This window comes from Bombus vosnesenskii, unplaced genomic scaffold (genome assembly GCF_011952255.1).
Source record: "Bombus vosnesenskii isolate JDL3184/JDL3185 unplaced genomic scaffold, Bvos_JDL3184-5_v1.1 scf7180000013293, whole genome shotgun sequence".
In the NCBI taxonomy this organism is placed as follows: Eukaryota; Metazoa; Arthropoda; class Insecta; order Hymenoptera; family Apidae; genus Bombus; species Bombus vosnesenskii.
Window position 1 is genome coordinate 1,078,351 of NW_022882944.1, and position 20,630 is coordinate 1,098,980.

Genomic DNA, 20,630 nt, shown 5'->3' on the forward strand with positions numbered 1-20,630 from the left:
TCTCCATATTTAAGGTGTAACAAACATTATTTAAGAAGAATTATCAAAAAAGAATATATAATGAATGAGTGAGCTAATTTTCAAATGATTAGATTTTAATGTACAAACAATTTTTAATAATTACTTATTAATAATAATTATTACTTACATTTATATACTTACAGACTGATTATGTTATCGAATTATAAGATCAAAATCGAATAATAGTTATTTCAATTTTTGTATATCGCACTGTGCGCAGTTTAGGCATTTTTCCGAATTGACGCACATGATGGATTATGCATATGCAGTTAAAGCGATTAATCTATAGCGTTACTCAATCTGTTTTTAACAAGATATTTCTGTGTTGTCGCGTTAGCGCATACACACAACGTAAATACGTAAAAGCGTCCCGATTCGTCCTTGTATGTTCATGTCAACGCTAAATGAAACATCAGGCCTGCCATAAGTCCTTGGACTGTCAGGTGAACAACCACGAACTTGCCTGTCCTGAATATAACAAGATATTGACTTCGAGATTGGATCAAGGATTCTCGTTCTACTGAACGAATCGATTTCACATGATCCGATCCAACAACTATACGAGATTCTCTTAACAGTTAGTTTTTCTAATTCCATCTAATTTCATCGAAAAATTACCGAGTTCTTCTAAAAATCACACCTTTTTGTGTCTATATATGTATATAAAGAGTTGTCTAGAATTTAAGGGATTTCTCTTAATCTTTGATCTGCATCAAAATTATTGCTCATTTCTGAAGATAGCTAGATATACCAATGACTGCGTTTAAAACGATCTTCAATTGTGGTAACAACTGTTTCTATATGCTGATATAAAGAAGATATTTTTAAAGATACAATTTTAAAGAATGAAAAAATGATACAATAATAGATTTAAGAAATATAACAATATCTAAAAGAAAAAGTTAATATGAGATCAAAGTTATTTTAAGGTCATACTTATTTCCCAAATAAACTTCCATATCTTTTTATCACAGGATTTATTTATGTATTTTATATGTTATATTAATCCTAATGTTTAATTATTTGCTCCTAGCGTATGTATATTTTTGTAGTGGTCTCATGCATATCGGAATTTTCGAATTAGTAACATTTGAAAGTATATCATTTGTTACATCAGTCCAGTCATAAGATATTTTTCCTTTACAATTTATATCGCATATATCATAACTATCGATCATTTCATTTTCGCACTCTTTACGAAGAGTAGATTTTAAATTGGCTTCGTTTGTTATTTTACAAACAGTGGACGGAATGCAAGTCGGTCGACCGCATGTTTCTACACGTTTGCTTATACATTTCTTTTCAAAATGTACGTCCTTTTTCATAGTTAACGTTTCTTTATCCGACCTTACTACCGCCTGACTTTCATTGCACTTGATCACTCGAACCAGTATCGGATCTCGTTTCTGGGTACCCACGCTTATTCTTTCTGTTATATCTTCATACTTTGCGACACATACAGAGTCCTTGAACAATCGAGCATCACCTTGAACTTCTATGTCGCGATTGCACAGCTGCATCAACGATCCACTGATACCAACATCTTTACAATTCAAATGAGTACAAACTTCTTTGTCTATCATTGGATATTTTCTTTTCATTTTCTCTAATAGCAATATATTGTCTTCCATGGTTCCTTGTCTTTTATCCATTTTCGTGAATGTGGATTGCAATATTAATTCGAAAATATCTTCTTCAGTCATGGTTAATTTATCATTACACATGGTAAACGTGCCAATTTCCTTCAAACTTGGTCGTCTTCGAACTTCTGTCAAAGATGACTTTTTATCAACCTTTTCATGAAATTCTTTCACATCATCTCTGATAACACTTGGCTCTAGCATCATTATATATTCTTTGATTGCTGTCACCATTTTGTCCATGTCGATAAAACAATTTTCTTTTAGGCGATATTTATATTTGTCTGAAATTAAACCTCATTAAATTATGAAAATTGATACATAAATTTATAAGGATCTGTTTAATTGTATACCTTGCATTTTTTGTTCGTGTATAAATAATATTTTCTGCAAAAGTTGTTGTAAAACTGAGAGCATGGTGGGATCTCTACTGAGATGTAGTATATTCAATGGACACGTATCTGTTGTACACGAATCCTCAAATTCTTGTGCTATCAATTAAAACAATTTTGTAAAATTAGTGTTTTATATCCATAGTATTGCATTATATTTTGCTAAGCTGCAAAGCAGTACCAATTAAAATGCTTACGTCCTTTTCCCACAAAATGTTTCAATTCCGTATCTTGATGAGCACAACGTTTCATAGAATCATCAGACTTGGATCGAGCCAAAGGAAATTTTTCTTTAGAAACGCATTGTACGAAATTCGATTTGAATTCTTTGATCTTTTCCGCCGTCACGCAGCCGACGCTACGCACTTGATGCAAGGACATGGTAGTACCAAATTCTACCATCTTTTCAAAAGACATACGGTAGGCTAAATTTCCTCGTGATACACAGATGCTACTCTGTATTCCTTTCGAAGCTTGATCTACCACATTTATTGCTACTTCCTTCATCTCTATCGTATCAGTCTTATAATATTTATCTTGCTCTTTTCCTTTTTGGTCAATATCATCTGTAGTTTGAATTGATATACAAACTGTATTTTGCACTGCTTTGTCAAAAGAATCCATTGCGTTGATACCTATTTCACATTTTTTCCTACCAATAGAAAATCGCGTTTCAATTGCAAGTGGTTCTGATTCTGTACCTTGTTCCTTCTTCGTATCTCGAGAAACATCTTTTGGTACGAATTCAATTGGTTTTGAATGTTTATCCAGATCTGGCAGAACTAGTTGGGTAGAAGCTTCTATGGTACCCAACTGTAATTTACCTGTTACTACAGGGTCGACCTGTAGCACTTGCGTTTGAACCGATATGGATGCTGGAATATTATTTTTTAAAATCCTTTTTGGATCTTCGCTTTGTTCTACTTCTGTATGAGCAGATTTTTTCGTAATTTGAATAGGTTTCACGGCGGAAGTAATTGATGCCCTTGCAGAGAGTCCTGTTATTAAAGTTACAACAGATGGATGTCTTGTTATCAAAGATGCAAAAGATGCATGTCTTGATAATGTCTGTAGAAATTCCAAATCCTCGGAGTTGTTCACATACTTTTTTAAATATTCTGATAGATCAGTAATTCCCATAGATCGGAAAGGTAAATCTGAATAAAATAGACAATAAATTTAAGTTGGTATCTGCACATATATCCAAATTTTAGGATTTCATCCAAATTTCAAACAGATATTTCTCTATAATAAAAATTGATTTTTTACATACTATCACGCGTGACTCTGTCACATCCGGCACACGGACTATATCCATCAGAAAGATTTTTATTGTATTCCGAACAAGAAATATAATTTCTTCTCTCGTTTTTGTTACAATCAAATTGCTCATGTTTCACATCTTCCCAACCACACAGTGGACATTTTAAAAATGGTAATTCATAACTGTTATCGTTTTCTTTCGTTAAAGGAAAATCACGGTTAAATCTGGTATCCATGGTAGTATTTGGAATAGCTGGAAGATATTCTTCTTAAAGTTAGAAAAAATTAAACTATTCGTACTCTGTCATATTTCTTTTCAAAGTTATTTTTCGAACAAATTTTTTACCTATCTCTTGAGATTCTACATCTCTGGAGGGTTTGTAGTACAAAAGTTCATCTATTTCTTGATCCCTCGAATCATTTTTCTTTGGTCTAAAGGATGGACAAGGAACATATTTTACTCTTTTCTCCCTTTTTTCTTTTGTTATCGTCTCCCCCGTTGAATTACATTTCCCATCCAGACAAGATGGTTTTTCCTGCGATTTGCTCCTCTTTGAAATCATCCGACCGCCGGTGGCGTTATTACATGGGTGAATTTCCACATATTTTGCTTCTGGGCTCACTCTTTTTCTCTCCTGTGAAGTTTTTATGCTATCACTGCTCAAGGATCTAACAGCAGAAGTCATTTCTTGTTCATGAAGTTGACAGCTCTGCCTTTCTTCATCATCAATCACCTTCGCCAACATGCCTGCTACTACATTGTACCAGGAGAATGGTGATTTATATTGTTTCTGAGATTGTAGACTTTGGATCGTTCGTGTTTGTTCCAATTTATATCTGTGTCAATAAAAATCATTGTTTTCATAAATAGTTTTGTAATCATTGATGTTAAAAAGTAATGATCTCTAAAATCAATCAATAACATAGTTTGTTAAATATTTGTAAGATAAAAATTTGTTTAATGATTTGTATAGAGAACATTTCGTATTAATTTTCAATGTTTGCTTCGATGCTTAAAAAATTAGACTAAACTTAATTTTTTTGCATTTAAGATGACATGAAGGTCATAATACTACAGTAAATGAAGAAGGCTGTATATTCTTCTCCATTCAATACTGTGAATTCCGATCATCAAACGCAAAATAATCATTTTAAAAAGAAATTACATTCGTTCATGATGTTTTTTATTTTCTCTCCTATCTCTTTCACAATATTCATTACCAAAAATTCCGATCGTACATTACTTTTCTCTTATGCTCTTGATCTGGTGCAAATAATCGGTTACGGTAAAGCCGGGTATGCAGAGATCGTTGATAATTCTTTGCAATGCCTTGTTCTTCTCATAGCAGTTATAGTAATGTCTGTGATAAGGGTTCCAAAGGCACGGATATTGCTTGTACGCTTTTAAAAAACTGATCACTAATCTCTCGTTCCATTTGGACGACATTTTATAATACGAAGAATTTACCAACAGTATTTTAATACAGTGTCTCTATGAAAATAGTGTTTGCGATTTCTTATACGTTTATAATTTTACGACTATTCACAAGATAAAATCAGTTTCAGTTAAAGAACACGACTGAATTTGATCGCGCGATATATCGAACGGAAGCATTTGTTAAATCACTCTACGTTATTTTATTAATTTTGTTTCGCTACGATACTATACATTAATACCAGAACCAACATATAGAATCATATTTCATATATTATATCTTTGATAAAATTTTTTTCTAAGTACTAAACAAATACAGACAATTCGTAAACATTATATTCGTTGCTTGCAATCAAGATCGCAGGAAGAATCTGTTTTGATCATGATTATCGGAAGGCCGCAGCTGCAAACCATTTCCTTGCGCAAAACTGCACATTCGCTGCAACTAGAAGCTGTACAGCAATCCAAATATTTCAGTTTCATATGATCCAGACGTTCTTGTGCAATTAGATCTTGTATTCGTTTCTCCAATTTAACAGCAATTTCTGAAGACAAATAATTTTACCTTAATAATTATTTTTGTAATATATTACGCTATCAATATTCACCGAAACTTATATTTCGCAACTGAAACGCAATACTCTTGCCGAACATGTCAAACTCGTCAGTTTTCCTTCTTTCTTTAATGTCTTTCACTGGTGGAGCACAATCTGTGTAACTAATGTCTGTCTCCTTCTGAAAATTATTTCGTATATTTAATGTTATTTGTAACTTTCGACAAACTTTACATTTATTCTCGTTGATTGAACTAAAGATAAGAATCTATTTACTAGATCTTTTTTCATTAAGTTAAAAGGTACTTCATTTTCCATACACACTTGACAAGCTGTACATGCAGTTTTGAAATAAGAAAGTTCAGATTGAGTCGCGTGCTCAGTACTGATACTTCTGATATTACTCCCCACATCGATTTGAGATACTTTTTGCTGGTGCAAGTAATATTTGCAATCTCTTGCTGTGGTTTGCGAAGTAGTTACACCCTTCTCTTCCGTCAGGAAGAAAGGTGGTTTTTCTGCTTTGCTAAGTGGACCATGTTTTAATATATTTTATTATGTACACTAATGTTAATCAGTGATGTATTAACACTATGCAAATGAAATAAATTACCTAAGACGAGTACGAGGTTTAGCTATATTCGATTTGTCACAATAACAAGTTTCATATGGACAACCACAGTCTGTGCTTAATGCTCTCGGTTCCGCGGGGACTGGACGTGTCGACTGCTCCTGTGTTTCTTCATAGTCATAACTTTCATGTGTGTCTGTTTTGTCACTGCATATCTATAACAAAATTGTTATAATAAATAAATAAGATTTGTACAATGTGTTTTGTTATAAGTTGATATGTACCTTGCAGCAATCACTTGTACAATTGTAAGTTGGTATAAATGGGAAAAACAGTTCATGGATTATTGGAAACCAGTTCGCTATTGGTCTATAAAACTTCTCACAGGAAATTGCAGCACTGATTTTAGACAGCTCATAACAGTATTGGGCCTTTACACAGGTAATCCTTTTGATACAATCATAAACTGTTAAACAACAAACATCCATAGAATCCACAATTTTTTTGTAAGCTTTGTAACGACATCGTTTGTTCTTATAATCCGGATGAAAAGGATTTCTTAGACATTCGTGTTTACTGTAAAAAATTACTAATCTCAACGTTAGACTATCGGTCCATGCAATTGGCATGATAAATTGCTTCGATCATTTGTAGCATAATCAGGTTATTTAATCCCCCACTTGGATAGATGCCATTATTTACATATCATAAAAGCTATATGTACATATCTTGAGCTTATACTAAAATTCGTAGCAAAAATTTGTATGCTGAAAGAATGCAATGAATGAATTACGTTCGGATTATACATCATACATACATAAGATTCAAAAAGTTACTAGAATTTAGAAAAATATACATGAAAAAAAAAATGAAAGAATACATGAAATATATAGTCTGTTTAGCTATTGATTTTCTTACGTAAATGTATGTGCATAGTGAAAGAATAAGATGAATAATTCTTAATATAAATAACAAACGATATACAAAGATCAAAAAATTTATTCAGCCATGTTTGTTGTTAAAAGCATCATTATAACAGTATCTTAGAGATTAAATTATTTTAAATTACATCTGCGTGTGAAATAAGAATTATTTTTAACCATAAATTCGATGTAATATGTTCTATGTTATAGACTAGAACCAGCGGTGTATACAACAAAATCTAACCCTTGAAGCTAGCATTTTTTTAATAATTTATTTTTATTGATAAAGAGTTGTCTTTTATATTAAGTAATTCGGCTTTTTACAAAAAAAAAGTTGCTTTAAATCCTTAATAGATCTTCGGTTATTAAATTGCGCTTGCACTCGTAGCTTCAAAGTATTCAAACACGTGAATATGTAACAAAAATGTCCATATAAAACCATGAATATGAATAATTTGTCACATGTTTGATAGCTTTATATTCTAAAACAACCAATGCTTAGTGTGAAAAATATTAGCATTTCCTTGTATCATGCGTCATTAACAAAAATATACATTTTGCCTCTAATACAAGTAAGTTTGTATGATTAACTCTGTTACTTATGTAACACCATATTATATACAATGTGATATCCTTTGTATATAACAATTATACATGTATCTTTTCATAATTATTCATTGTTATGATTATCTTACTGTATTATCTTACTTATCTTACTATATTATTTGTGCTATCGACGTAACCTTACGAAGAAGACTCAATCGTCGAAGCCATTGCAGGTAATTGTTGAGGTACAAAATTTATAACTTCATGATAAACAAGTTCTACAAATAATAAAAATGAATTACCACGTTAGTAATATATGAATGACTATTTATGAAGTATATATATATATTATAGTGGAAACATATACCTTTCCATTTTTCAACAGGTAAATCCATATCTTCAAAACTTTGATCATATGGTAAAGATACTGGTTCATCAGTTGGATCAGCATACTGTGCAAGATATGGGTGAGCTAAAGCTTGTTCTGCTGTAATTCGTTTCTCTGCATCTAGTTCTAACATTAATTCAAGTAAATCTATAGCTGAAAAGTAGTAAAAAATATATTAATTTAATTTATAAAAATAATTTTAATTTAGAAGACTTTTTAAATTCGGTAATTACCTAAAGGATTGGCCCCGCGAAATACTTCTTTGAAGTTCTTTTTTTTTAGCGGAGGTAAACTTTGTATATAGTTTCTCGCCTAAAACAATATTTTTACTTATTAATTTTCAGTTTTTACGTATAATTTGCATTATTTCAATATTTGAAATTTATACAATATTTCATGAAAATATTCTTCAAAAATTGTGCATGTAATACCTCATAAATGCGTTACATATTTTTGTTATAACTCATATTATACTCTTTTTGTAGCTCTTTTAATATTAATATTACCTTATATTTTAAACTTCAAAGCAAAATCATATTATAGACAAAATTATTTTTAATATTATGGAAAGAATTATAAAATGCGAATAAATTATGTAAAAAATTTTAATTCATAAAAAAATAATTAAGAAAGATTGCAAGAAATATTTATCTAAAAAAAAAATTACCTCTTGGCTGGTAATTTTGCTTAAAGTTTCCTCTGTGGGTGTACCACAGAGTACTAAAACTCGTGTTAGATGATCAATGTCTGCTTAAAGTTAAGGTATGTTTGAAGCATAATTTATTATACAGGAGTAGGAAAAACTTAAAGCAATGTAATATGAATTATGGTTGTAATTATTTTAAGCATTTGTTAGCATTCCAAAGTACGAGTTATAATATATATATGGAAATAACATATATTCACCAACCAAATTTGTAAATATTATGAAGATAATTCTTTCATTTTAGTCATATATATATAGTGAAATTTATTAATCAGGGAAATATTGATAAAAAAACATGTAACATGCGAGGCAATTAAATCGTAACACGTTATCAATGAGCAGCATGCACTATTTAGGCTTTTTCTATGGATAAATTCTTATTTAACAATTTAAAAATTACTTACCGACTCTGACGATATTTTTTGCATAAACTCGTCACGTGGAGTACCCAGTATCTCCATTATTAAGTTCAGTTGGTGTATATCTGCTCTTGCTAAGGTTCCACCACACCTTTTTCTACTTTCACTATATGGATACTTTAATTATTACATAAATACAACAGACAATTTCGTGCATTGAAGCATATTAAAAATTATATACATATTTGAATGAATTTTTACTTGTAAAATAAAAGCTAATTTCCCTTGCTATCAAACAGAAGCTAAATTAAAGCATTTTTTGCCAACTGACAAATAAAATACTATGTAATTAACATATTAGTAAAACAACTGAACATTTTAAAGCAGGAAAGAAGCCATGTAGAGCCTTAGCGAAAAGCATATCCTTTAATTCTGAGATGGTTAAAGATGGTTAAAGATTTATAATATTCATTGAAGATAAATTATGAAAGAAGTTTTATGTGCATATAAGTACAACATTATTAGATGAAAACCACAAACAACAAACTTGAATATTAGACATCGATATTAAGAGGAATTATAAAAAGCATGATTGGTTGTAAAAAGGATACGATCTGTTCCCGGAAATAACGTTCTCCCCGTTAATAGCTCGGCCATTATACATCCAACAGACCATATATCAACTAAAAAGCATAAATATTATACTATTGTGTATTATAAGATATTTGCAAAAAGAAAAATAATAACCACCTGTTTGATTATAATGCATCCAATTAAGCATAATTTCTGGAGCTCTATACCACCTTGTAGCAACATAACCAGTCATTTCATTTTCTGTAGGTCTGGCTAATCCAAAATCTAAAATTTTCAGCTCACAATCTTCATTTACAGCTATATTAGAAGGTTTTAAATCCTAAATTTGACAAGAATGTATTTAAAGTATTCTATATTACATTTAAATTGTTGTTATCAGTTATGCTACTTTACCCTGTGTATTATACTCGCAGAGTGAATATATTTGAGACCACGAAGGATTTGATATACAAGAAACTGTACATGATCATCCGAAAGTTTCTGAGTTCTTACAATATTATTGAGATCTGCACCCATCAGATGCGTGACTAAATATCTATTAAAAGTACATGTGATTACTAAAACATGATAAGGAGTCATAATCAAGGGGTTGAAAAGAGATAATCAACATTATAGAAGTACATAAAAGCACTTACACTTGCTGAAAATCTTCTAAAGAAGAAGAGGGATGGAATACATCTAGTAAACCAATTACCTGTAATGAATTATATGATTATTTCACTGTAAAACTCATTGATTTTGATTTGTACAGGTCAATAATAGCATGATGGAACTCACTATACAGAACATAGTCGTCCCTAAATTTAGTAACAAGATAAAGTTTCTAAATCCATTAATTTCTACAATGCCAACTTCAAAGATATATTAAACTTATATATAATCCACATTTATGTACTCACATTTTCATGATTCATATGCTTCAACATACGAAGTTCTCTATATGTGCGTTTTGCATGCACAGCTGATTGGAATGGTCTGGCTAACTTTTTTATTGCTACTTTCTGTCCAGTTTTTGTGTCAACTGCCGAGCTAAAAATATAAATATGATTCCTTAATCCAGTTTCTACTATGATTTACATAGAACAAAACAAGAATACATAATATATAAATACTCTGTTGTAAGATTATGTGAATGTAGATTTATAATAAGGAAGTAGAAATTCTTGTAATTCAGAAGGGTATCAATAAATACATACATATTACAGTTTACATTTACAATAATAAAATTAAATCTTAATAACTAATTTAAACATAATTATTTAAAATTATATAATATATGTATATGTATATATCAATCTTCTTTTATGATCATAAGAGGATTTATTTTTCTAGAAAACACAATGTATTTCATGTACTTAAAGAATTAAATAATAAAGTAAGAGTTAATATAAATTTACTAATCAATTATCAAATCCAAGTGGAAGTTCTGTGAAATGTTTCACCGAGAAAATTCGGGTATAATACATCTCATTAAATTCATCTTCACGGAAAAGCATTGTCAAATAATTCTAATTTTAGTTTGGCCCATGATGTAGGATGCGACGGTGCACGAGATACTTGCACGAGCTGCCGCAATCGTAACATTTACGTATTGATAATCTCGTTAAAATCTAAATTACAAAATAAGAAAAAAGAAGAATGACATATGTGTATATACGATTTTAAGTGGCATAATGAACGATCGTAGAAATGTCAAGGTTATGATTGGTTCATGGTCGCAACCAAATCTTAAATTATTAACGAGATATGGAGCGGGATCGTTTAAACATTATAGACAGGTTCCCGAATAAGGAACAATCTAAAAAATATATGAGATTAGGATGGTATTATGCAATTATTGAAACATATAAATTTATATTGGAATTGTTTTTCTGAATTCTTACCAGACCTGACCATAAGCTCCTGATCCCACTGGTGTGAGCATTTGGTATCGTTCCGGAACCTCCCATTCGGTCCTATTTATTTCGATTTTATGAAATTGCGGCATGCTACATTCAATTTCTCAGTCACGCCGCTTGATAAAAGGAAGAATAACAACAATTACAGCACAAACACCACGCACTAACGTTTGGGACCGGAGTTTACAGACACTTCATGCATTTCCAAATTAGCCCAGTATTAAAAACTATATACCACATCTATCGTATAATCGTATGTCTACGATCCCTCGAAGTCGATTCTGTATTCAGATCGATAGCGTATTGAAATTTTTTGTAATGGCGAGAGGTCGATTTGTCTTTCTCGATATTTGTTTTTCGACGATTAAACAAATAATGTGTTCGATTTTTTGGGAGGGGATTTTTACGCAAATTCATATTTTTGAGAATATAATTGATAGACTAAGTAATAAACGGATATCTATCCATTTTTAGGAAATATAAAGGTGCAAACATCTATAGAACGAATATAATACATAAATATATACAAGATATCCAAAGCAGATAAATAAAGGCAAATAAATTTCTATTTAAATCCAAAAAAAAAAAAAAAATAATTTAAATTCCCAAAAAAGAAAATGTAAAAATCTGGAACAAAAATTTAAAAATATACAATAAGAAAAAGTTATACTTTTAAATGGGAAGTTGACTTATGGACATGGCCCATCCTATATGTATTCTAGTCCTATTCCATTGTCTCTTTCCCCTTAACTCGAGATAGCTTTTATTTCTGCCAGTTAGTCCAGCGGTTCTTAATCTTTTATTTATCACAGACCTCCTTTAAATAATTTTTTATTGTCGCGAATCCTCAATACTTAACTCAAGATTTAAATAAATAATGTGCCAAATGTATATAATTAAAACACATTAACTGTTCAACAACCTTCTCGGAGAGAAGAGATTCATTATGAATTAACTAAATGATTTTTATTCGAATAATATAATAATAACTTGCACACAAAGATTTTGTGTTCCCCAGGAACTGTGGATCACAGGTTAAGAACCGCTGATCTAGTCATGTCAAGTCTCATATGTGTCTTATCCTCTCAGCTACCATCTCACTCTCACCAACTTGAACGATGACCCAATAACCTAATCCATGACGGTAACGCCATCTATATCTTCGCTGGTGCGCGGGCTAGAATCGACTTAATGTAGGATGTAATGTGTGGAGCTATGATTGAGCGATTGTAGCGCCACTCTTTGTCAATTATTGCGTATATAACACAAAAAAAGCTCTTGTCCCATAACTAGCGACATTGGTAAATGACGTGGTAAAATTTGTTAGGAACACAGTCTTTCTTGATGAATATGAGCATAAATGATGAAGAAACGATTGAATACGAGCCTTCGATTAGAAACGTAATCGAACAACGGTCTTTGCGATGGATATTTGTCGGTGGTAAAGGTGGAGTCGGTAAAACAACGTGCAGGTTAATATTCTAACCTCAAAAGTTCGTTTGTTTATCGCAGTTTGATCATTGCTTGTTTTAATTTCCAGTTGTTCGTTGGCTGTGCAGTTATCGAAAGTCAGAGAAAATGTACTCATCATATCTACTGACCCGGCGCACAATATCTCCGACGCGTTTGATCAAAAGTTCAGTAAAGTTCCGACGAAAGTAAAAGGTTTTGAAAATCTTTTTGCTATGGAAATAGATCCAAACGTGGGCATTACTGAATTGCCAGAAGAGTATTTCGAAAGTGAAGCAGGTATTCTGTTTTATCGATGTTATACCTTTGTATTACACTTTATATGCTTACAATGTTGTTGGTACTTTGATGCATAAATGTACACATAAATTATTTACAAAACAGTTCCAGGAGGAGAAGCCATGAGATTAAGTAGAAGCATAATGCAAGAAATTGTTGGAGCATTCCCTGGTATAGACGAAGCAATGAGTTATGCAGAAGTCATGAAGTTAATAATACTTTGTAATTTAACAATATTGGTAAAACCATAGAAAAACTTTCTTATCTTTGATTTGGATGATTATGAAATATGCTATAGACATTAATATCTTGAACAACTTTTTTCTATACATATAAAAAGCATAGTATCTCTCTTAGTTTTTGAGATATTTGCAGAAACCTGTTGATACTTCTACAATTCTATTTATATTTTACTTATTCCACTTATAGTTGTACATCTGTGACAACATACATGTCAATATTGGTTGCCATCTTCTCATCTGCTTATCTTCTGTTTATAAACAAAGGTTGGGCAAGCTCGAAGGTCCAACACAAAGCTGCATATGCGAGGCTACAAGAAATATCTGTTATTTATAATTTATAACTTACTTAAAAGCGAATATCATCAATGTATTGAGTTTCGGTTTGGCTTAGGTTATTCAGCCGCCGCATGAAATAATAACAAATTAATTATAAAAATAGTAGGCGAATGAATAATTGATATTATTTTTCGAAAAAAATAATTGTTATTATTTTAGACAAGCGTTCTCGGCCGCCGCGTGGCAGCCATATTAAAAAGATTAACCCAAATTCAATACATTGATGATATCCTTTCTTAAATAAATTATAACAAACATTTTTTGTAGCCTTGTATATGCAGTTGTGCACGGAACCTTTAAGCTTGTCTGATCCTCGTTTATAAACAGAAGAAAAGCGGCCGGCAGTCGGCAATCAATACTGAAGCATATGCTGTCAGACACACACAACTATAAGCAGAATTCACTGTAGTGGTATCGACAGATTTTTGCGAATCCCTCTAAGCGAAACTGCCAGTTATATGTATAGGAAACAGTTGTTTAGAATGTTAAGTTTTACGACATAACTAAAAATCATCGAAATCGGAGGTGAGATGGCTTTTCTGTAGTTTTATCAACGATATTTATATATGGTATAACTTAACTGTTCTATATGTTATCCATATTTTCAGATTGGTTAAAGGAATGAACTTTTCTGTTGTTGTTTTTGATACTGCACCCACTGGTCATACTTTAAGATTATTATCATTCCCACAAGTAGTAGAAAAAGGATTGGGGAAATTAATGCGTCTGAAGATGAAGATTAGTCCTTTTATTACACAGGTCAGAAATACTTAGTTTAATGAATGATATGTAGTATCAGCTTAAACAGTATTCCAATTTCAAAACTACTTTGTTATAGATCAGTTCATTATTGGGAATGACAGATTTCAATGTAGATACATTCTGTAACAAAATAGAGGAGATGCTTGTTGTCATTCGACAAGTTAATGAACAATTTAAAAACCCTGACCAGACTACATTTGTTTGTGTGTGCATAGCAGAATTCTTGTCATTGTACGAGACAGAAAGACTCGTACAAGAATTAACAAAATGTGGTATAGATACTCACAATATCATAGTGAATCAGTTATTATTCTTAAAAGAAAACTGTACATCTTGTAAACTGTGTCTTGCTAGGCATAAAATACAAGATAAATATTTAGAGCAGGTAAATCAAAATATTATGATTTCATATTACTTCATATAGGAACTGAAGAAATTAATACAATAACTCTTTGCTAGATAATGGATCTTTATGAAGATTTTCATATTATCCGAGTTCCTTTATTAGAAAAAGAAATTCGAGGAGTCCAACAAGTCAGAGAATTTTCGGAAAATCTTGTAAAACCATATAAGCCTTAACGTCTGTACAATTAACATTTCGTAAAAATATATAACTTTGACATGTAATCAAAAGATTTTTAATCTAAAAGGATTACTTATACATGATGAAGTTTGTATAAGAGGTAATACTTTTATAATATTTAATACAATAGGAATACATATATTAAAAATTTCAGTTTGATGTACTTGTATATTAAACATTACTTGATCAATTATATATGTGTAACTTTTATTTTTGTTTTTTATATTACCGATTTGATTAAAGAATTATAAAAAATATTTCAATTACTAGAATTTTTTATGACTAGGAAGAATATCATTTAATAATATTAAGTTCTTTTCCAATATGTACAAATGCGTTTATAGCATATTCTATGTCCTTTTCTGAATGTGCAGCACTAATTTGAACACGTATTCGCGCTTTATCTTTTGGTACTACTGGATAACTAAAACCAATAACATAGATTCCTTGTTCTATAAATAGAAAACGATTATTATACGTATTGCTAAAAACTGATACATTACATGATATACTGTAAATATTTACCAATCATTTTATCAGCAAATTCAGTAGCTAATCTTGCATCACCTATCATAACAGGACAGATAGGATGATTGTCACCAGCAATTGTAAAACCAGCTGCTTTCATATTACTTCTAAACAGATTGGTATTATTTTTTAAACGATCCAAAAATTCCATAGAGTTTGTTATTAAATCCATAACCTATATACAATATTAAAAAATAAAAATATGAGTGATCACATTGTTTTTTTTATTTTAACAAAAACAATTGACATTTTAGTATACCTTACTAGCTGATGCAACTACAGGTGGTGGCAATGAATTTGAAAATAAATATGGTCTGCTACGTTGTCTCAACAAATTAATAAGTTCTTTTTTACTAGTTGTATAACCACCTGCTGCTCCACCAAGAGCTTTGCCTAACGTGGAGTTAATGATATCAACATTTCCTAATTGATTAAAATAATCCTCTGTGCCTCTAGAATTAAATTACTCAATATGAAAATAAACTTTATAGTTAAATTAATTATTTTTCAATAATACAATATATTTAAAAAAATTAGAGTAAGTTACGATAAATAAAACCCAGTAAATTTAGGTCCGAATTTTAAAAGACAGTTAAGAAATGTGAAAAGAACTAAACAATTGTTATAGAATAAAAAATTGTATCGGCTGCTAATTAATAGAAATTTAATACAAAGTGTATCAAAATAAATGCAATTACCTTCCAGCTTTTCCAAAAAATCCAGTAGCATGACAATCATCTACAAACGTAAGAGCGTTATATTTCTTTGAAAGCTCTAATATTTTTGGTAATGGCGCAACAGTGCCATCCATAGAAAAGACACCGTCAGTTGCAATCAATCGTAAACGCGAAGACATACTATCCTGTAGCTTATTCTCCAAATCTATCATGTCCCTATGCTTGTACCTTTGCAAAATATAATATATTTTTACATAATAAAGAAAAATAAAATAAATTTAACTCATTCACCTCTGTTTCCTTGCTTTACATAACCTGATACCGTCAATGATGGAAGCATGATTAAGCTCATCACTTATAACAGTATCTTCGGGTGTTAATAATGTCTCAAATAATCCAGCATTTGCATCGAAACAAGATGCATAAAGAATAGCATCTTCTCTGCCATGAAAGCTAGCAATTTTCTTTTCTAATTCTATGTGAATGTCTTGTGTACCACATATAAATCTAACAGAACTTAAACCCACTCCATACTTATCTAGAGCAAGTTTTGCAGCAGAAATGACTTCTTTATTATCCTAAATTTAAGAAATAATGAAATTGATTAATATGATAAGCACAATTTTATCATATTAATTTTAGAAATTCTAATACTTACTGCTAACCCTAGATAATTGTTAGCACAAAAATTTAAGGCCTGTATTCCATTTGCTAATACAATATGTGTTCGTTGAGGCGAAGCAATTACTCTCTCCTTTTTCCAAGTACCAGCTGCTTCTATAGCTTTTAATTCTGGTGTTATACATTCTGCCAGTAAGCTCATGGATCTTCCCAATAGTATCCATCTTCTATTTTGAAATTTTATAGCTGTTAAGAAAATAAACATTTAAAACAATATTTTTGTTTACAATTATAGTTGAATCAAAATATAGTAAGAATAAGATACTTTTATTAAGAATAGAATTCATATTTTAGTGCACTTTACAATTTATAGTATATCTCAATGAATACTGGAATAATGCTTGATTCTGAAGAAGTGAAAGTATAATGAACTAGACAAACCTGTTTAGGTGTATAATAATCTTCAATCTCTGCATAACTTCGTTTTATAGGAGATGATCTGTATGTAATCTTTTACAAGTAATATAATGTATATCATTGAAAAATATATCAAATATAAAATTTGATAAAATTATAATATTTAGGTAAAAATAAGAAGCAATGATTATTTTCCATCACGTTTATTTTACAAGCTTTTTACATTTCGTCCATATAATTGCACTTAAATAATCATTAATAAATATTTATTATTCTTTATCATTCAAATAGTTTATTCTCTAAGTTTTCTTGCTTCTAATGGATGTTTTTATAGTACTAATATTTGGCAAATAGTTTTCTGTATATTTTAACAAGAAAATTTTTAAAAACATTTGCTTTGTTATATAACACTACCTGTGCTATGGAATTATCTTAATTCATTAATTGATATATGTATACTCAAGATTATTACGTTATAATAGGAATATTATGTTCTATGTATCGCGGACACGATAATAACTATTAAACAAAATATTAGATTTGCATTTAAATAAAACTAATATTCTCTAGTGTTCTATATACGATTTGGAATTACTTTTATTACTAAATTCTGTATTTGCTAAAATTTGCCAGTCTTTTTATTTATAGATTGCATTCTGAAGTCTCACTATTTGGTCTGTTATTACTTGGTCTTAATTATCACGTACTCTTACATAATAATTTATCATAGAACGAGAAATAATGTTCTCTCTCCTAAATAAATCTGCTATTTGCATTATCTTTATTTGATAGAGAAGATGCGTGGACGAAAATTCGAGTTGAAGTTAAACTATGTAACATTTACAGATTATCTAAGATACAATATGTAGACGATTTTTAATTCAAGATTAATACCAGCAAAAATTAATGTACATACAGTTTTGCTTCACCTTTAACACCTATAACATTATATATTAAATTCATTAAAAAACATGTAGCGAATTTTTACAATGCAACAAAGAAACGATAGTTGAATACAATTTCACGATGATTTGTTCTTTACAGAAAAACGAGTTGCTAAAGTATATGCGCGAGGGAAATTGTGCACGATTACATAAATAAGTCCCAAATATATAATGATGGCAATTGTAAGAAAGAGATCGAATACGGCTGGTTTTACGCTGAAATATAATAAACTACGTTATCTACAAGAAATAATGTTGATAATAAATGAAATAATAAGTGAAATTTAAAAATTTACCTGTACACATTCAATATTGCTTTTGTAATATCATAAAATACAAATTCTGGGTCTTGCTTGTCAGGACTATGCAAGGTAACTTTAACATCTCCCAAATATCTAGCCATTGCTTCTTTTAATGTACCAACTAACATATTATTTTTGTCTGCCAGTAATGTAGCAGCCCTTGGTTGCGACGCTAAGTAACTAAACCATAAGGATAATGATTCCTTAGAAACTCCCTAAAAAAGATAAATTCAGTTAATAAAACAAAGAGAGGTATTTTCTCATTTCTCTTACTTATATGATAAAAGATGTATACCAGAGGATCCATGAAAACTTGACTAGAGCTTAAATTGTATATATGTCTAGCTAATGCTTCTGCAACTGTTTGTGTATGTTTATATAATCTATCTATTTGTCTTGTCTCTATTACATCTAAGATCGTTGTTCTAATTGGATCTTCATGACTTTTCAAAGTTGACAAAGTTGTAGCTGGAAATCTACGAATACTATATCTTTCGTGTTCCCAAGCCAATGTTTCATCAGCTAAATTGATTTTTTTGTGCACGCCTTCAACAGTAGTCATATTCAATGACTCAGACACAGCTCTAAGTTTTTTGTAAAAAAGACCACCTGTAGAATTTTCTTTAGGTGGTTTGGAGACATGCACATAAAGATTATCGCTAGTAGATACTGTGTCTAGACAAATAACATATGCAGCATCCTAATAATTCAAATAATATATTATATTATTACTTCAAAATTTTGAAACAAATGTATGATGATAGAGGTCTTTTAGTGTATATAGTACTTGTATTATCGAGCCTTCAATTCCATCTAATTGATCCTCCAGCCACTTTTTACTGCCCTGGTAATTAAGTTTGCCAGCACCAGTTACAATAAAGACAAGATTATATTGTGGTCTTGATCTACTAGTGGAATACAAAGTAGAAAATAATCTTGCTATTTCCAATAATATTGCCACTCCTGATGCATTACTGTCCGCTCCAAAAGACAATTCCTATTTATTAGCAATAACATACATGTATATACATATTTTATTTCTAAGATTCTTAGCAGCTGTATGAATAAATATTTATATCTATAGTTCTCTTACAGGTGCAACACCAGCACTATCGTAATGCGTTACCAAGGCTATAGTTGGTAACTTCTCTTCAGCTCCAGTACCAGTTAGCTTCCCATGTAAAGTAGCTATTTTTACATCTGTCTTAGCTAATGCCTGTCCAGTTGCTACAACTACTTGATAACCACTAGCAGATATAGAATTAAACATTGCTTCAGCTGCAGATCCAGCTTTCTCATCAGTAATAAAACCGTTGGAGAGGTCATCTAATATAGTTTGCAAATCAGGATGCCATGAAGTAAAATACACTGGAATTGTTGTTTCTGGCCCAAACAGCATAGATTCTTCCAGACTCATAATATGCTGCAATAAACAATAAGAATTATAGAGAATAACAATAAGAATATAGTGAAATTATAAGAATTTAAAATATAACTGTTATGTTTATGAAAAAGGTCTATCAAGAATAAATTGAATCAACCTGTTTTTCCTCTAATGTCAAGTCATTAAGTTTTTCTGGTAAAACTACTATCAAAGCTCCAGCCTTATGTTTAATAGAGTGAAATAAACTTGGAGTAAGACTCAAAGCTTTTGTAACTACACAGTGTCTAGAAGTACTCCACCCTGTAAGGGATCTTGCTTCCAACGAAATCGGCGCACTACGGCAACCTGATCATAGATTATGTAAATGAAAAGTTAAGCAAGTTAGTAAAATGGCAATATTAATAAGATGAATATCCAAGGCGAAAACATTTCATTACCATGTGGCACACCGTGCAAGTCATACTGGTGCATTCGATATACGGGAAATTCGTGAGATGCGGCAACTGGGTTAACCGGAGAAATAATAATAAAAATCGGCAAAATTATCAGTAAATAATAAGGCAAATATCCTCGACATAGTTCAGCAAAACTATCACATTCTTCTAGCCACATATTTCTTTCTGATTTCTTTCAAGTCTACTAAAGAGTAAAAGAATACAGCTCCTAATTATTTTCATTGACCTAACATCACGAAACGATCTGTACCTAACTCATTCTTCCTCTACCTACAGTAGGAATTACATATTATATATACAACACAGACAAGGTGATAGACCATAAATAAAATATAAGATA

At 30.7% G+C, this 20,630-nt stretch overlaps 6 protein-coding genes across 14 annotated transcripts; 1 reads left to right on the forward strand and 5 right to left on the reverse strand.

Moving 5' to 3' along the window:
• Positions 1 to 983: 983 nt before the first annotated feature.
• LOC117232839 lies at positions 984 to 4,331 on the reverse strand. 3 transcript variants are annotated; one of them, XM_033492526.1, is made up of 5 exons: positions 3,663 to 4,331; positions 3,327 to 3,584; positions 2,251 to 3,210; positions 2,015 to 2,152; positions 984 to 1,945 (listed from the first exon to the last, which is right to left on the reverse strand). In XM_033492526.1, exons 1-5 carry the CDS (start codon positions 4,060 to 4,062, stop codon positions 1,041 to 1,043), a joined length of 2,661 nt encoding a protein of 886 aa, XP_033348417.1. In that variant the 5' UTR covers positions 4,063 to 4,331; the 3' UTR covers positions 984 to 1,040. The 3 variants fall into 3 exon arrangements, with proteins under 3 accessions (XP_033348417.1, XP_033348419.1, XP_033348418.1); XM_033492528.1 differs by having other exon boundaries at positions 1,041 to 1,945; positions 3,327 to 3,569; XM_033492527.1 differs by having other exon boundaries at positions 1,041 to 1,945; positions 3,327 to 3,581.
• A 673-nt stretch (positions 4,332 to 5,004) lies between these two features.
• On the reverse strand, positions 5,005 to 6,764 carry LOC117232843. 4 transcript variants are annotated; one of them, XM_033492537.1, is made up of 5 exons: positions 6,161 to 6,764; positions 5,919 to 6,091; positions 5,630 to 5,831; positions 5,360 to 5,483; positions 5,005 to 5,296 (listed from the first exon to the last, which is right to left on the reverse strand). In XM_033492537.1, exons 1-5 carry the CDS (start codon positions 6,503 to 6,505, stop codon positions 5,085 to 5,087), a joined length of 1,056 nt encoding a protein of 351 aa, XP_033348428.1. In that variant the 5' UTR covers positions 6,506 to 6,764; the 3' UTR covers positions 5,005 to 5,084. The 4 variants fall into 4 exon arrangements, with proteins under 4 accessions (XP_033348428.1, XP_033348427.1, XP_033348426.1 ...); XM_033492536.1 differs by having other exon boundaries at positions 5,360 to 5,486; XM_033492535.1 differs by having other exon boundaries at positions 5,582 to 5,831.
• A 93-nt stretch (positions 6,765 to 6,857) lies between these two features.
• Positions 6,858 to 11,663, reverse strand: LOC117232844 (mitogen-activated protein kinase p38b-like). 3 transcript variants are annotated; one of them, XM_033492540.1, is made up of 11 exons: positions 11,276 to 11,663; positions 10,790 to 11,002; positions 10,292 to 10,421; positions 10,028 to 10,086; positions 9,786 to 9,927; positions 9,549 to 9,711; positions 9,410 to 9,481; positions 8,401 to 8,480; positions 7,967 to 8,045; positions 7,713 to 7,886; positions 6,858 to 7,623 (listed from the first exon to the last, which is right to left on the reverse strand). In XM_033492540.1, the coding sequence occupies exons 3-11, from the start codon at positions 10,316 to 10,318 to the stop codon at positions 7,544 to 7,546; spliced, it is 876 nt and encodes a 291-aa protein (XP_033348431.1). In that variant the 5' UTR covers positions 10,319 to 10,421; positions 10,790 to 11,002; positions 11,276 to 11,663; the 3' UTR covers positions 6,858 to 7,543. The 3 variants fall into 3 exon arrangements, with proteins under 3 accessions (XP_033348431.1, XP_033348429.1, XP_033348430.1); XM_033492538.1 differs by lacking the exons at positions 8,401 to 8,480; positions 10,790 to 11,002 and adding an exon at positions 8,844 to 8,923; XM_033492539.1 differs by lacking the exon at positions 10,790 to 11,002 and having other exon boundaries at positions 11,276 to 11,662.
• An 881-nt stretch (positions 11,664 to 12,544) lies between these two features.
• LOC117232845 (ATPase ASNA1 homolog) lies at positions 12,545 to 15,157 on the forward strand. 2 transcript variants are annotated; one of them, XM_033492541.1, is made up of 6 exons: positions 12,545 to 12,762; positions 12,831 to 13,039; positions 13,145 to 13,247; positions 14,226 to 14,376; positions 14,456 to 14,764; positions 14,839 to 15,157. In XM_033492541.1, exons 1-6 carry the CDS (start codon positions 12,635 to 12,637, stop codon positions 14,956 to 14,958), a joined length of 1,020 nt encoding a protein of 339 aa, XP_033348432.1. In that variant the 5' UTR covers positions 12,545 to 12,634; the 3' UTR covers positions 14,959 to 15,157. The 2 variants fall into 2 exon arrangements, with proteins under 2 accessions (XP_033348432.1, XP_033348434.1); XM_033492543.1 differs by having other exon boundaries at positions 13,151 to 13,247.
• Positions 15,158 to 15,221: 64 nt separating this feature from the next.
• Positions 15,222 to 17,068, reverse strand: LOC117232842 (2-amino-3-ketobutyrate coenzyme A ligase, mitochondrial). The gene is made up of 6 exons (XM_033492533.1): positions 16,826 to 17,068; positions 16,459 to 16,745; positions 16,189 to 16,395; positions 15,750 to 15,942; positions 15,488 to 15,665; positions 15,222 to 15,414 (listed from the first exon to the last, which is right to left on the reverse strand). Exons 1-6 carry the CDS (start codon positions 17,051 to 17,053, stop codon positions 15,257 to 15,259), a joined length of 1,251 nt encoding a protein of 416 aa, XP_033348424.1. The 5' UTR covers positions 17,054 to 17,068; the 3' UTR covers positions 15,222 to 15,256.
• Positions 17,069 to 17,392: 324 nt separating this feature from the next.
• LOC117232841 (nicalin) lies at positions 17,393 to 20,598 on the reverse strand. Its single transcript, XM_033492531.1, has 7 exons — positions 20,273 to 20,598; positions 19,993 to 20,180; positions 19,545 to 19,874; positions 19,239 to 19,448; positions 18,747 to 19,151; positions 18,446 to 18,666; positions 17,393 to 18,365 (listed from the first exon to the last, which is right to left on the reverse strand). Exons 1-7 carry the CDS (start codon positions 20,445 to 20,447, stop codon positions 18,227 to 18,229), a joined length of 1,668 nt encoding a protein of 555 aa, XP_033348422.1. The 5' UTR covers positions 20,448 to 20,598; the 3' UTR covers positions 17,393 to 18,226.
• Between the last annotated feature and the right edge of the window lie 32 nt (positions 20,599 to 20,630).